Source organism: Zonotrichia albicollis, chromosome Z (genome assembly GCF_047830755.1).
Source record: "Zonotrichia albicollis isolate bZonAlb1 chromosome Z, bZonAlb1.hap1, whole genome shotgun sequence".
Taxonomy (NCBI): domain Eukaryota; kingdom Metazoa; phylum Chordata; class Aves; order Passeriformes; family Passerellidae; genus Zonotrichia; species Zonotrichia albicollis.
This window is the reverse complement of record NC_133860.1, coordinates 52,233,879-52,249,317: the sequence shown is the minus strand read 5'-3', so window position 1 is coordinate 52,249,317 and position 15,439 is coordinate 52,233,879. Positions and strand designations below refer to the sequence as shown.

Genomic DNA, 15,439 nt, shown 5'->3' with positions numbered 1-15,439 from the left:
ACACTCGATGAAAAGGCTGGAAAGGACCTTCCTTTGGAACAGCAGGTTACAAGTAGAAATGCAAAACTTGGACAACTCTGCAACATTTACAGTTCTACATTACTTCTTTGCTCACAGAGAGAACTTGTACTAGACACCTTTAAAAACCTTTAAACCCAGAGACAGCACAAAAAACCCTCTCTACAATCTTCCCTCTCCTGCTTGCCATTGTTTCATACTCTTCTGGCAACCTCTTGCTGCCAGAAAAGTCTGGCTTGGCTCTTCTCTGAGGCTTTGATCTCCAGCTAACAGGCTGCACAAACCAGCAATAGGCATGACAAAGGGGCGCAGCTGGTAGAGTCTCTGTGTACTGTGTGTCTCACCCTGTGCCACTCAAAAGGCAACAGAAATCCTCACTAAGCTGTACAGGTTCACAGCCCAATGGTGCACAGCTATGACTCCTCAGAGCTTTTCAGAAAGTGCACTGGAGAAAGGAGGGCAAAGGAAAATGGGAATTATTGCTGCGTCTTTTGAAAAGTGAAGAGCTGGGCAGAGTAATGCTCAAACTGAAAGAAAACCTTATGCACCCACACTGAGCCACTCAAGATACTGCAGTTCCTTCCGTGATTTGAAAGAGAAATGACTGCTGTGGAAGAAACATCCTGCCATGCTAAGTTAGCTGTCTCATGGCAACTGACAGGTGTTTTATTGTCTAAGGAGATTCAAATTCTAACTGTAAAATCTTAAGCAACGCAAAGTCCGTGACTGACTCTGTTTTAGGGAGCATACCTCCAAAGGGCCTTTCCAGCCTGCCTGAACTGGTGATTATATGCAAAGTACTCAGAACCTGCTGTCTCCTTGTCCTATTCTTATACTTTTCTGTGTAGAATTAAGGGAGAAAGTGTGAATTTAAAAGGTATAGTTCGAAATAAAGTATCACCAGTAATAAAGGAAAACTCACTTGTACTCCAGACTGGTGTCAAAGCAACAGTTCTCCAACACATCCAGGGATTTCATCAAAACGAAGTTCATCTGTTGACCAGGTAAATCACTACAAAACCAAATCAAAACAGGAACAAAAAAAAGATCCAATCCAGTAGAAAAAGGAACTTGATAAACATCATCTCAGCTAGATGTGTAACTATTCATAAGCTGAAAATTCATGACATTTCACACTATTAGCTTTCTCAATCTCTCTCTACCTCATTGCCTAAGCTACTGATAAAAAAGACGCATTTATATCTCACTCCAAAGATGTCATACGTAAACCCCTTTTATAAAACATATACTCAATTTTCATAATGAACTGGACATCTTTAATGAAACTAGATCTATAATCTGATATAAGCTATAGCTACATTCCTATGAGTTTTGATTTGTTGCACTACAATGCTTTGAAGAATCTGTAAGATTAAGCTTTCAAACCATGCAGTGCAGTGAAAGAGTAAAACTAGTCTGCAAGAAATGGTTAGAAAAATGTATTCACTTAACATCCCTCACCACAGAAATGAAACAAACACAAACCCCCAAAATACTGATTCACATACTCCAAAATACTGGGCTGATGTAACTTCATTCTCTTTAAGTGCCTTTTAATGCTTGTATGCAGCTCAGTTGTCCCACTGACTAAACATCCAAAGGTAGTCCATTCCCAAATTATATGACCGAGTCAGTGGCAGCAAGGCATCAAGACACCAAAACATGAAGATTAGAATTCAGCAATGCTTCAGTTTTATCAAAATCAGATGCCTTAGAAACATTAGTTTCACTGAGCAAATTAACAATGACAATCAAATCTGTTTGGTACCTGTGCTTGTACACTAATTAATTTTTTTTTATGGGTATACAAGAAGAAAAAATCCCTAGTAGTCAAAACTCTGGAGGAATATAAAGCCAAACCTAATTCTTAATTTCTCAGGAATCACCAGAAATTTGCAAGTGAGGCCAACCTTTCTTAAAAGGAAGCATTTTCTAACAACTTCAGAACATCTGTGTGCTGCCAACACAGCTGTAACAGCATGCTTTAAAGACAGGTCATTACACTACTTCCATCCTCACATTTGTAACTCACATGATGTAAGTGAACACTGTCACATGTCCAGAGCACCACTTACACAGGAACCAATGAGGGCTGTGAATTATTTTACAACTATGTCTTCCAGTGTAACTAGTCCCTTTTAAAAAATCTGTTGTTCTTCTAGCTGACTGCTTTGCTCTCTGTACCTTAGGATATTATGAAAATTAGTCACTTGTCCTGAAGGAATGACAAAATACCTAGGATAGCTCTGGAGGGGGCTAAATTGGAGAGGGGGGAAGACTGATAATAAGAGGCACCATTTAAGAAACATCACAAAACCCTTCAAGAATCATTTGCCTATGACTTGTAAATGCTTTAATTCCTCAGATCTTAAGGCCACATGAAGAAAAAGGAAATTACCTATGCAACTACATTAAATATGGCAGTTCTCACCTGACTTTTTCTTCATATAAACGTGAGATGAACATCCCCAAACCAAGACCCATGTGGATTTGAACAGCTTGAGACTCATCAGCATTTGGCTTCCCAGGTAACCTGTCAGTCAGCATACTCAGGACCTCCTCAATCTTTTCCTTGCATGATACAATGAAAATTGGCACCAGGAGAGACAAAGCTGTGGCTGCACAGGTTCGAGCTATAATACTAGCAGTATTTTCACCTGAGTAAGATTTCTAGAAAAACACAAAAAAACATAAAAGAGAGCATTTTTTTTCTCTTATGCCTTTTCCAGGTGACAACACTGAGCATTTGAGGAATTTAAAATAAACACCTACAGAGCAAACAGCAGTACAGATGCATTGCAATCCGACATTCCTTGCATGTGGCTTTTACCGTTTTGATAATAAAGACAAAAACTTCAAGCAAACACAAATATAATCAGAAAGCACAATGAAAGAAAATTAACAAGAGCAAGAAGAGTCTTGATTTTCCCCTATTCCAACTACTATAGCTCAAACAGAACCAGGAAACTTCATTATTAGAACTCCAGGTGTGAAATATAGATATATTGCCTTGCCTTTAGTACCACAGCACATACCTGGTAGAACCATGGGAAGACCTGACCTTTCGGCTGGTAGCGGCTATTCACAATACTCAAGAGGGTCTCCGTGACCATGGAAATCCATTGTTTCATAGGAATAAAATCAGGTTCCGTCTATAAAAATCAAACCCAATTGGTCATCATTATTTTTTCTTAAAGCAAGTTCTGCCTAAACAGAAGCTCAGCTGATGATGTTCCAGCTGTGATCCATCATGAATGAGATTATTTTGTCATTCCTATGTAGGGTAAGTATCATCATTTATTTGTCAGTGCTGGCTCTCCAGACACTACTTTTGAACAAGTACCATTCAGTAGAGCCAAAAATTATGAAATTATGAAAGAGTTTGGCTGCCTCAGTGTCCATAGAGTGACCTCTATCTCATCTGTCAAAATGGCCAAATAAATGACCATTTAGATTTTATGCTTCTTGTGACAAGGCACATGCATACCCTACCTGCTTGGGTACCACAGAATGTGACAGATGGCATTCACTGAGTATGATGAAATTTGAACTTGAAAATGTTAAGTACTTCACATGCACTTACCAGCCCCCCCAAACACCTGGTCAATACTTCTCTGTATTCCACAAAGAGAAGGGACCTCCCCCAGATTCACTCACCTCAGGTACCCCTTCAGTGTCTGAAGAAAGGCTGCTTTCGTATTTGGCTACAGCAACTGCAAGGCCAGTTAAAGCAAAAATAGAGTTTCCTTTCACCACTGGGCTGTCTCTGAAGAGAAAAAAGAAAACATATAAGAAACGCGGTAGAGATGCTGGCAACAAAACATATTTATCAAAGCATAAAAGTTATGCTACAGATGATCCAGGAGGGAAGATCTTTGCTCCTAGCAACTTCATCAGGCTCTCTTCTAGCTCAGCAGCAATCTGTTACATTTCATCTTCAGGAATTAGAGAAAGAATGGAGGGAAGAAGTGTTCAGTATTTTTTTTTCTTGTCTGTTTTTTATATAAAGGCTACTACACACACAGTTGTATAAAAACAGAAGCTTTCTTCCACTATAATAAGGAATGCTACCCTGCAGAGCAAGTAGCACTCACAGAAATGCAGCAGTTGGCCTTAGCTAGTACCATTTCCATAGACGACAAAACAAAAACATCTTCAAATGGAGAATGCTGGAGAGGCAGATGCCACTTCATTGCAAGATGCCGCTTCACAGCATGAGAAGGTTTAGCAGAGCAGCCATTATTATCAGCTTAAAAAAAAGTTTCTGATTATTTCCTTACACTACAAAAACACTACCATCATGGAAAATGATAGGATTAATCACTTCTATGACAGTGCAAACCTGTAAGGAAATCAAGTAAGAAAATCTGACAAAAACCAGAGAAAACATAACTGTGTTCAGTTTAGTATAAGGAAGTATGTTGATATTCTAGTCATTCCCAGAAAAAAACCTGCAATATAATCCTGATGGAACTCTCTTACATCATTTTACAAAAGCACCTGAACAACTTGACTGTACAAGACCACTTACAGGCCAATAGACTTTTCACATCAGTCTTCAATTTCTAAAAACTTCCTTGACTGCTGCTTGGCTTTACACAGCCAACCTGGCATTTATTCCAGATCCAAAGACGTCATTGTCACAGTAAAAGTATTTTCTGGAGTTCTATTTTGGTTTTTAAAACAAGAAACATGAATCTTAGTGGAATGTCATCATTTGGAACAGTGAAATTACCTTCTCTCAGATAAGAGGTACTTGCAAATAATTACAAAGTACTTAGTTAAGTTATTTGAAGTCTCTCAGTATCTTTTGCCTTAAATAATTTCCTAAGCTTCTAAAAGGCAACATTTTATTATGTACCTCAGAGAGAAACTTCTAAATCCACACACTCATAAAACCTGGATGCTTTCAACTTAATAAAGGCAAAAATCATCTTAAAAAGATCTAGGAAGGAAAAGAAGCAGTGTCCCACTCTTTATTCAAAATATGGGAAAAAAACATCATCTGTAGTAATTTAGCAGTCCTTACTTGGAAGCACCTTTGATGACATCGGTCAACATATCTCTGACCCTGCAGGAGAACAGAAAGAATTTACACCACGGTTATTACTGTATAGCATGATCTCAGCTAAATTCCTCTTCTGTCTTACATGAGGCTGTGATCTACAGGTTAACAACTGTATCAGCTGATGAGAAGACAGTGCAAAATAATTACAAGCATTTAATCGGTAAGAAATTTCTGCACCACCCCAAGTTTCTTCAGGTTCATGTGCACTCCCAGTGTTTCATAAAGGGCTCTTATTTGTCTTAATACCACTCTTTGTAAAATGCTGGTTCAGGAGCACATCAAACGCCTAAGCTTCCAGATCATTGTGCTATGTTCTAGCATAATGAAATCTGAATGCTTTATAAAGGACAACGATTACAATTTATTCTACAGTTTATTTCTGGAAACCACTACAGACAGTTATGCTATAACATGGTATATAAACTTGAATCAATTTAAATTAAAGCCATAGGAGTGGTTACAATTTCTTACACATTATTATAGTTGATTTATAACAGGCTACTTGTTTTCAATTGTTTCATTTTGCATTCATATCAAGACTAAAGCAGAGACACAATCAATCTCCTACACTGAAAGGTGTGGATGAGGAGAGAAATCCTCTATTCTAAAACATACAATTCTGTCATCGCCATGAATGTCATTCTACATAAAAAAACAACTTTAGACTGAAAATGCATGTCCCCTAAAACAGAGCTGTATGTTATAAGACTGAGTTACACCCAAGCTTTCAAAGAAATCTACCCACATCTGTCTTCACAATCACACTGCTTTTACACAGTTTCAAAGCCACCACACTAGAAGCATTTACAACTTGGTGAACACCAATGCAAAACTGCACCAAAAATATTTGCAAAATTTACATAATAAAGGATTAACACTAAAGTTTATACCACATTGTCCACAATTAGGTTAACCCTAGTGAGCAACAAAAATGCTTAACAGATGCTGAAGTTAGGGCCCTGAGGAACCAAGCAAATAATTGTGAACTGGAAAAGAAACTAAAGCTACTACTGGGCTCCAGTTAATTTCCTGCTTTGATTTTTTTCCTGATAAAGGGAATTCTGTTCACTTTTGACATAGCTTACATTATCACCATTTAGGAAATAAAGAACAGAAATTCTTTCAGGAGAAATCTATGAAAGCAGCATTGCTACAGGCCTTTTTATACCCTATCAAGAGAAGGATCAGTTACTAATAAAGTACTTTTCTACAACACTGTAGCATTCTGGATCTTACAAAGCCAGCATTTACTCCAGAATTAGCTAGAATTCAGAACAATTTTTGAATTCCTCTTGAGTGGGACTTAATAACACACCTTTTAGATTGAAACACACAAAAAGCATTTTGGCTTTGTACATATTTTGATTCCAATACACTTATGAACAAGCACAAACCGAGATAATTATACTGTCCATGGATAGATAGTTTTTTCTCTTGTAAAGCCTCCCACTTTGCACCTTCTTCTCCTGGCCATGCACATACATGGCTAAATCCTGACTGAGAAACACTTCTCGTCTGACAACAACAGAATTAGTGCAGAATATGGATCAGGGTGTGCATCATGTGTTTGCTTTAAACAAAATTTTCACACTCAATAATGGTAACTTAGCATCAGTCCACCATGACATATGTCAGATTGTGACTTGCATTCCTTTCATCAAGGTATTTTCAGTGAAATAGCTCATTAAACTCTCAAGAAGGAAATTTTTATCTTTGCATAACCCTTCTCCTTTAGCATCCTATAAAACCACAGCATTACTTCACTCTTTCCAGCTGCTCACCCTACAAAGTTTTCAGGTTCTGCAGAGGGGAACCCACGCATATGGAAACCCTTACAATTACCCAATATTCCTCCTTTCCACTTGCCTCTCCCACTATGGTCACTGTATCTGGTGGTTGGTTGTTGCTGAGTTTCAGGTTCTTTTTTCATTAGTGCTCATATAGTCTTTAAACTTGTAAAATTGAAGGCTTTTAAACCTTGTCCTCCTCTGTCCCCTTACTTGCCACTACAAGTGGTCAGGAGCACATAGGCACTTTCTTACCACAGCCAGGCTGTAAATTGTTTGTACTGCACCTCTTCAGGATCCTCTTTTCCATGTTTTAACTGCATCTCCAGCTCTGCCTGCCTCCCCTGCAGAATTGCAAAAAAAGTAAAAAATGGATCTTATAAGCTTTATTTACATAATATTTCTTCAGAGAACATTCAGGAAACACATGTAGCCTAACCTAAGGGCTAGTTCATAAGTGACCTTGACTGCTTTGCATAGGGGTCCCACTGTAATATACAATATATTAGGGAGAAGAATCCATAATTTTTTGTTCTGAGTAAGAAAAACAAACTGCAGATGGCATAAACGACCACAAATACTGAGGCATCTATCTAGTACATGCAGAGCCAAGTTCCCTTGGGAAGGGCTACAACAAGCAGGGACCAAGCTTTAGAAGCCTGATAGCTAAAATGGATTCCAACAGCAAAATATTGCTTTCTTGATGCTCTACTTAGGGCAATATTCCTCATTCTTTTACTTTACATAACACTGACTTCCCTGTGATTTCCTACACCATTCTTTCTGTACATTTGAAGAGGCGATATAGATTCTGCCCTCTAACATGCTGTAACATGTTGTAACATATATGTTATCTAAAAATATCTAAAGCAGCTTTGTTTTAACATTCTGTCACAAATCAAGAGAACTATAACTTAACTTGTTTAGGTTGTGAATTACTGCTCCTTAGCAGATTATTAGGCCTTAAATGAAAAAATACATATGCTGTATTTTTTGGTATTCAATGCTTGTAGTTTGGATGTACATACCAACCTGAAAATACAACACAGTGAATCTTGATAATCCAGGTCTCACTCAAAAAGTGACCCTCCACAGAGATTAAAGGAGTACATCAACACACTGGCTAAAAAGAAGGCAGTGTAGCAGCTCAGAAACACTGCATTATGTACTATCCATATATATCCACTTATCTTATATTGCAGTCTCTTTTGGCCACCTCTGAGGAAATGTACTAGAAAAGTGTAAGGATTAAGTAAGAAGCAACAAACACAGGCTCTACTGTCCTGTAAAATGGCAAGAAATCCTACTGATCCTTTAGAAAAAATCTGGTACATGCTAAGCTCTCTGTGAAATCTTGCCTTGGAAGGGAAGAAAAATAAGAAAGTAATTAAATGCAAGAGACAATGTCCCTCAAGACCTAAATCTGCAATTTGAATAGTTGCTGTTTATTTTGTAATGGGGTTGGCTTGGTAGAGGATCTTGCATTTTGTTGATGGTCAAGATAAAAATTGTTTTGAAAATGTGAAAGAAGCATATGTTTTGCTGCACAGCAAAAACAAGGAGAAAAGCTTCTAGAATTTGTTTAGCAACCTGAGCTGCTCGTGCTGAAAACAGCTGATGTGGCCTGGAAATACAAACAAATAAACCCTTCTAGTAGCACAAAGAGAGCATTCTGGAAAGAAGCTATTTGCTAAACTTTTTTTAGATAATTTTCCTGTTGAAAATCAAATTATACTACATTGCTCTAGATACCAGGTCAGCTAACCTAATAAGATAATTTAAGATATTTCTTAATCATTAAATAAGGTTGAAAAAATTGAAAGAGGAGTCTCTTACAGTGCAGTAGAATGACATGCTGATTAAGGGGAAGTTCTTTTTAATGAATCATCTCAATAGCTTCTGTCTCCTTTATGGTACTACTATATCAAAATTTCTATGCAAGCAATAGGTTAGAGCTCTAGCTAACATTTCATCTTCTAAAAATTCTAAAAATTGACACTTTCTGTAAGCTGACACATGAACAAACCTGCATGAACCTGAACTGTAAATAGAAACTGCACTTCTATAAAGCATCCCAGACTGTGCTGTTAGTAGCTGAAGACTCATTTTTATTTCTTTTTTATAAATGTTATAATCAAGCACCTCAAGCTTTACTTTTTTTAACTTGTATGAGTTACCAGCTCTTTCTGGTAAAATTAAAACCTGTACCACTTGAATAAGCATGAATGTCCACAATAGTATACACCTTAAAATTACCTGCAGGACTGCACTGTAGGTTCGACTCATAAATCCTAACCAGGTCTGTGGCAGCAATATGGAGTGGTGCCATTCAGAAGGCTGAATATTAACCTGTGCAACACACCAGAAAGGTTAGAAGCAGTTACATTAAGTCCAATATATGCAGAATCTATGTTCTCCAGTCTATGATTTGCAGACAAACATTCACTCATTTCCACAGCCCATTACACAAGGCTGTAGGAAATTAAAATGATCAGGTACTTTATTCTCCTTTCTGATTTTACCCACACCAAGTTACTTTCAACTTCATTACCCAGGCCAGTCAGAAGTGGTTTCTTGAGGCGGTGCCACAAGTAATTGATCCCAGAGAGACAGTGAAACTGTATGAGGCAATAAGCACAACACTTAGCAGCACTGGCAAATGTTTCTTCACAGTTTGTAAAGATCTTAGAAGTTTCTAAAAGCAGAATTGTTAACCAAGATAAATAACTCACCTCCCCCTGTATCATTATTTTCTGGAGTCTTCCTACTTATTCATCTCTATTTTATGGCCCTAATTATCTACGTAAAGTAGTCAGTATTCTTTCTTCACTTGGACTTTTTAACCAAAAACAAAAGACCATCCTAAAGCTGTATGCTCACTGCTTTCAGTGAACCTGAAAGACTTGTACTAATACATCTACACAAATAAAACCATTCTAAAAGTCAATTAAAAAAAACAACATACTCTATCTTGTAGACAATACAAATATGACCTGTAGTAAAAACCAGGAAATTTCATCCTAATAATGACTAATAAACACTAGTCCTTCCTTTTAGTTAAAATTATATTCACACCTCATGTCTGCCCATCAATTCCTCCAAAAGTTTATGAGCAGTCAAGATTCCAATCAGAATTACTTTCTCTGGCTTCCTGAGAAACCTGCAGCAAGTCCAGTCTTCCCCTCAGCCTCTACTCAGAAACTATTTTAGACTTGTGCATTAGACTATATAGTGTAATTCTGCAAGTCAACAGACAGCTAAACATGAGTCAGCATGTGCCAAGGTGACCAAAAAGGGCTGGATCAACAATGGTGTGGCCAGCAGGGCCAGGGCAGTGATTATATCTGTGTCCTTGGAACTGGGGAGACCACACCTTGAATCCTGTCTTAATTTCTGAGCCCCTCACTTCAGGAAGAATGCCGAGATGCTGGAGCATGTCCAGAGAAGGACAGCAGAGCTAGTGAGTCATCTGGAGCACAAGTCCTGCTTATTAGGACTCCCTGAGGGAGCTGGGGCTATGTATTCTGGAGAAAAGAGGATCATCTGGGCCTTACTGCTCTCTACAACCATCTGAAAGGAGGGTGTAGCCCGGTGGGGATTGGTCTTTTCTCTCAGATAATAATGGTCGGGACAAGAGTACATAGTTGAAACTGTGCCAGGGAAGACTCAGTCTGGATATCAGGAGGAATTTCTTAATGTGAAGATCTGTTAAGCATTGGAATGGACTGTCCAGGGAGGAGGAGTATTCACCATCCCTGAAGGTGTTCAACAAATGTCTGAATGCGGCACTTAGTGCTATAGTCTAGATGAGAAGGTGGTGACTGGTCAAAGATTGGTCCCAATGAGGTCTTCTCCAACCTAAATGAGTCTGTGATTCAGATTTAACTGGTCTTGTAGTGATTTGTGAAGTTCCCCATGTAATCCACACTTGTGAAAGCCAGCAAAAGCAGACCTGCAAAATACTGTATGAATATACAATATTCATGCAGGAATTAATTACAAAGCTTTAGGCATTTTGTGGCATTTCAAACATCTAAGACAATATGGTCTACCAGGAACACCTAAAATTTATGTATGTGTTTGATGACAATAGAACTGCTGAGGTGCTTTTCATTAATTAACTCTCTTCAAGGCAGTAAGCATTTTGCATGTATGTGGAATATGAGGAAGGAAAGAGGGAACTGAACACCTTCATATAACAAAGAACATTCAAAATTCATCTACAATTGAAAATGACTGGACATAGTGCTGAACATTTTCATATAAGCAGTACTGCAACCTGCTATGTCAGTACAGGAAACCAGTAGCCTTTACTTGTCATCTATTGCTGTATATGAAGGGTAACAACAACTAGACTAAGTGTTGAGTAATTAATACTAGCAACCACAGGCAAAGGTGACAAGTGAAGTTCAGACTGTTTTTTAACTGCACAATTTATGTCTAAGGAAAAATTGGCTGGGTGGGGAGTGCAGGGAATGAGGTTCAAAGGAACTGCGAACTAAGGACAAGTGCTTGTGGAAAACTGCCACATTGATGTGGGGTTTTTCTTAGGAACATTACTTGGCCAGACCAAGCAGCCAAGCAGTTTTTAAGGAAGAGCTCCAACATGATATCTGAGGTAGTAAGAAATGGCACTAACTTGGAGCTGGTAACCTGCGCCTGTCAACTGATGCTTCAGAAGAACATGTCTGCCTGAAAAGGCACAAAATCATTGACCAGGTTGTTAAAATGCAAGACAGGTAATGCCGACAAACCACAGGAGATACTACTCCTGTATGTGTTTGGGATAACACCTTTGTATCAGTGAAATGTTTAGACATGTATTTGGACATATATCCCTGCTTGCATATGAGATAAATAAAGGGAAACCTCAGTGCTTTCATAAATAAGGCTAGCATTATGTATCTGTATCAAAGAAATAGTGAAACAGCCTCTCTTTTAATTTTGAATTTTGCTCTGAGGCTCTTTTTAACATACTTGAATTCATATACTTCCAAATGCACCCCAAACATTTCTTTGTGAGAAAAAAAATTGTCTTTCTCTAAAGAACAGTAGACTGAAGAAAAGAAAAACAAAAATCTGCCAGAAACTCAATTTCTGAATATTGTTTTATCACTGAATGAAATAAGCTCAGTAAATTCAGTAGTAGAAACCAGCACAAACTAGTTCATATTCATAACTACATCCATCTAGGCACAGAACAATACAGTACAATGAATTCTACTCCAGAAAATCCCATTGTCATCTTAGTGTACTTCACATATGAGGTTTGAATAAACTCTTCAGTATCTTGATTACATTCTTTCCAAACCAGGAAAGAAAAGCACAGAAGGAGCTTTTCACTTTTCAAAGATGCATATCGTCACAGCACATCTAATTGAACACACTTTAAAAATACGTAGGGAATGGGTCTTCTACGAGTATACAGAGTGCCTAATATGATTTTTACTTGTAGGGAAGTAGTCAATTCTGCATAACTCACCTCTGCAAATTATCATTACAATTGTGCCTGCAAATATGACTCATACATAGGAAAAAGTAACTTGTGCTATTTCCAACAGATTGAAAGCACTTGTATAGAGAAACATGCAAAGGCAAAATCATTTTCCATTTAAAAAAACCCTACACCAGTGGGGGTTTTTTTTCAGAGTGCCAAAGCCACTATCTACCGCACTGATGTACCAATAGCAGTCTGCCTCTGTGCTTTTTCATGCAGGATGAAGTGTCCTCTTCACCTCCACTAAAGAACAAGAAGATGGACAGCTAGCTGAAAGCCTAGTAACTCCAACCCAAAACACACATGAATAGAACCATCAAAATATATGGTCATATGTGAACATATGTGACTATTCATTACCAATTGTTTTCACAACAGATTAAGTGAATCTGATAAGAAATTGTTCCTATGAATTTCTATGAAGCATTACTTGCAAAACCTGAAACAATCACAGGCAGTATTTGGAGACTTCTTGTACAGTGTGCTCCAGGACAGCCAGAGGAATAAAGAAAACCCATGGTCTATACTTCTGACCACTGTCACTACAGTAACTTACATGTCCCCTCAGAGAGAGGTTGATAAGCTCCTGTTTAATAATCAAAATAATCAATCTGTTTAATAATCAAAAAGCAGATCCCCATTTCTAGGGGAATGATGATCTTCCTCTTTCAACTCACCAGTGACCACTAAAGACCAATAGAGCCAGCATTTGAAACATACCACAGTTTATTGATCCTATTTTCTTCTTCCTGTGAAATATCTGTTCAAGCAGCATCAAAAAAACCCTTCTGCATCCTAATCTGATCCTGCTGACAGATATCACAGATGCATCCAATTCCTCAGCTAGAATAGCACCTAGGTGATAGAGTAAGCATGGCCCACTAAGGTTGAATAGTAAATTATCTTTTTCCTGCTGCTACTGTTTGATTGAATGGTAGCTAAACCCAGGTATTTATTATTTTTATGTTTTAAAAGACTTTTCAACATACAAGAAGAAAAAGACTTTACAACATACAAGAAAATCTTTCCTCTGCACACAAACATCATATAACTTTTTTTGCCAGCAGAATACCAGGCATCACAGTTTTACACATAAATAATCTCATGAAAATGAAACAGGTATTTTCGAGCCCCTCACCTTGCCCCAGCTGCCAAAATCCAAGTGCAATAATGGCAACTATGCATACACAGATACAGACAGATACACAACTTGCAGGTTCCTATTTTATAGCTGTGAGCACAGATCAAACCACTGAAGACATAAAAACATTATCATCCCAGTATGGTGCTGACTTCTTAGTCCTAATTAAGAAAATGCAAACTGCTGGAGATTTTTAGAGGTAAATTAATTAATTAATTAATTAACCTCAAAAAATTAATTGCATTTACCTCCAATTAATTGCATTTTCTTAATATTTACATCAACCTCAGAATTTATTCAGAGCTTTACACAGACCTCAATGTTTCAAAGGCAACTCTAAGACTTCTTATTAATAGAACACTCCTTACTTAAAACATCGCTTTAAGAATTAACCCCTACAACTTCTTCCCTCTCCCAAAATAATGAGTCAAAGCGGTAGCAAAAAAAAGTGTCATTCTGGTAATTTAAACCCCTCAAACACAGGTCTTAGTGTGATGTGCTGAATTGTGATGACTTTGCAAAGACACATTGACTCCTATAGGACTGGGAGAATAAGAAGAACCAAGGTCCTGCTAATGCAATTTTTTTTGGACCCATTTGGCAGTTTTATAGCTTAGGCTCTCTGTCTTTACTGTTAAACTCTGTTCCTCAGAAGAACATTGAGGACCAAACAAACATTAAAGCATGGAATTTAGTTTGATAAACCCAGGCACTTGCTTATCATCTAGCCAAAGGCCCAAAGAACTCTTTTCTGACCACCCTGTCTCTATGTACAAAGGGAAAGAGCAAGAAAAAACTTTGACTCTTAAAGCAGTGTAAACTGAAAATGGAAATACTGATTTTTTAATCAAAATTTTATAGTTACTGCAGATTTTCACTAAGATGGTGCAGTTAGCATTGTCTGAAGATATTTTGTGTTTAGGTTTAAAATATAAAAATATTTCTTTCTGGATACTATGGAAGCTGATGCTTCATTCATTACTCATTAATCTGAATCTGTTCCTCTGACATATGAAACATCCCTGTGGACTTTCCCTGGTGCTATCCACTGGAGCTTCCAAATAGTTAGAAAACATTCACTAATTTACACTCCTGTGATAATGAGGAGCATTATTTTCAGTTTCTGCTTTCATCCTTTAGCAGCAAAGATGCCAAGATGGAAAACATCTATTAAATTTGCATACATAGTTAGATATCCTGAGATAAGTATTCAAGGCTGGGTTTTCTAAATTTTTCTAGTTTGAGGCAAGAACTTTACATCTGAAGCACTTCATTATCCTATTGGCACTGACTTCACGATACAGAGCAAGGGATGGATTTCTATACTCCAGTCCAACTGGTGCAGATTGGCTTTTTTCCTTGTACACCTGGCCTAAATTCCACTGGGATCCAGACACTGGTGTTACTGTGGCCATAAAATATGATTATTATTTTTGGTATCTTTTCAGTTGTGAAGGACCAAAATTGTTAAGATGTTATATGGATAACATATATGCATATGCTAGCAAAGCGGAAGAGTTTGAGAGATGGTACAGAGCCAGAAGACTGTACTAGTCAGAAGCAGACAACTTCACCATGGCACACATTTGACTGGGAACTTCATGCAAACTACACTGCAGATAACTTTGTCAGAACCAGCTTGCTTGCTCCAGAAAGACTGAGAGAGTTACCCAGGACAAACCCAATGTGAACATGCTGAAGTAGGACCTGAGAGCAAAGCCCAGAGGGAGCCATGTGGGTGTGCCACAGGATGAGAATGTAGTCCACATGCATTATACACGGCACATGCCTGTGTTCTACTGTCAGACTTTCAGCTGGTACACAGAAAACTCTCCAAACTCTGCACAGACAACCTTCCCACTCAAACTTTGTGCTATACTTATTTCAAAACTGAGTGTTTGACATCAGTGATTTTTAGTGTCATCATA

At 37.9% G+C, this 15,439-nt stretch overlaps 1 protein-coding gene across 3 annotated transcripts in view; it reads right to left on the bottom strand.

The window, feature by feature from the left end:
- FOCAD (focadhesin) overlaps window positions 1–15,439 on the bottom strand; it is an 86,939-nt gene that overhangs the window by 20,112 nt on the left and 51,388 nt on the right. For all 3 annotated transcript variants that reach the window (XM_005490934.3, XM_005490936.3, XM_026795773.2), the window contains exons 23-29: window positions 9,130–9,222; window positions 7,129–7,217; window positions 5,048–5,089; window positions 3,676–3,784; window positions 3,054–3,170; window positions 2,450–2,688; window positions 941–1,030 (exon numbers count right to left, since the gene is read on the bottom strand). In XM_005490934.3, coding sequence (XP_005490991.1) covers window positions 941–1,030; window positions 2,450–2,688; window positions 3,054–3,170; window positions 3,676–3,784; window positions 5,048–5,089; window positions 7,129–7,217; window positions 9,130–9,222 — 779 coding nt within the window. The remainder of the gene's footprint in view (window positions 1–940; window positions 1,031–2,449; window positions 2,689–3,053; window positions 3,171–3,675; window positions 3,785–5,047; window positions 5,090–7,128; window positions 7,218–9,129; window positions 9,223–15,439) is intronic.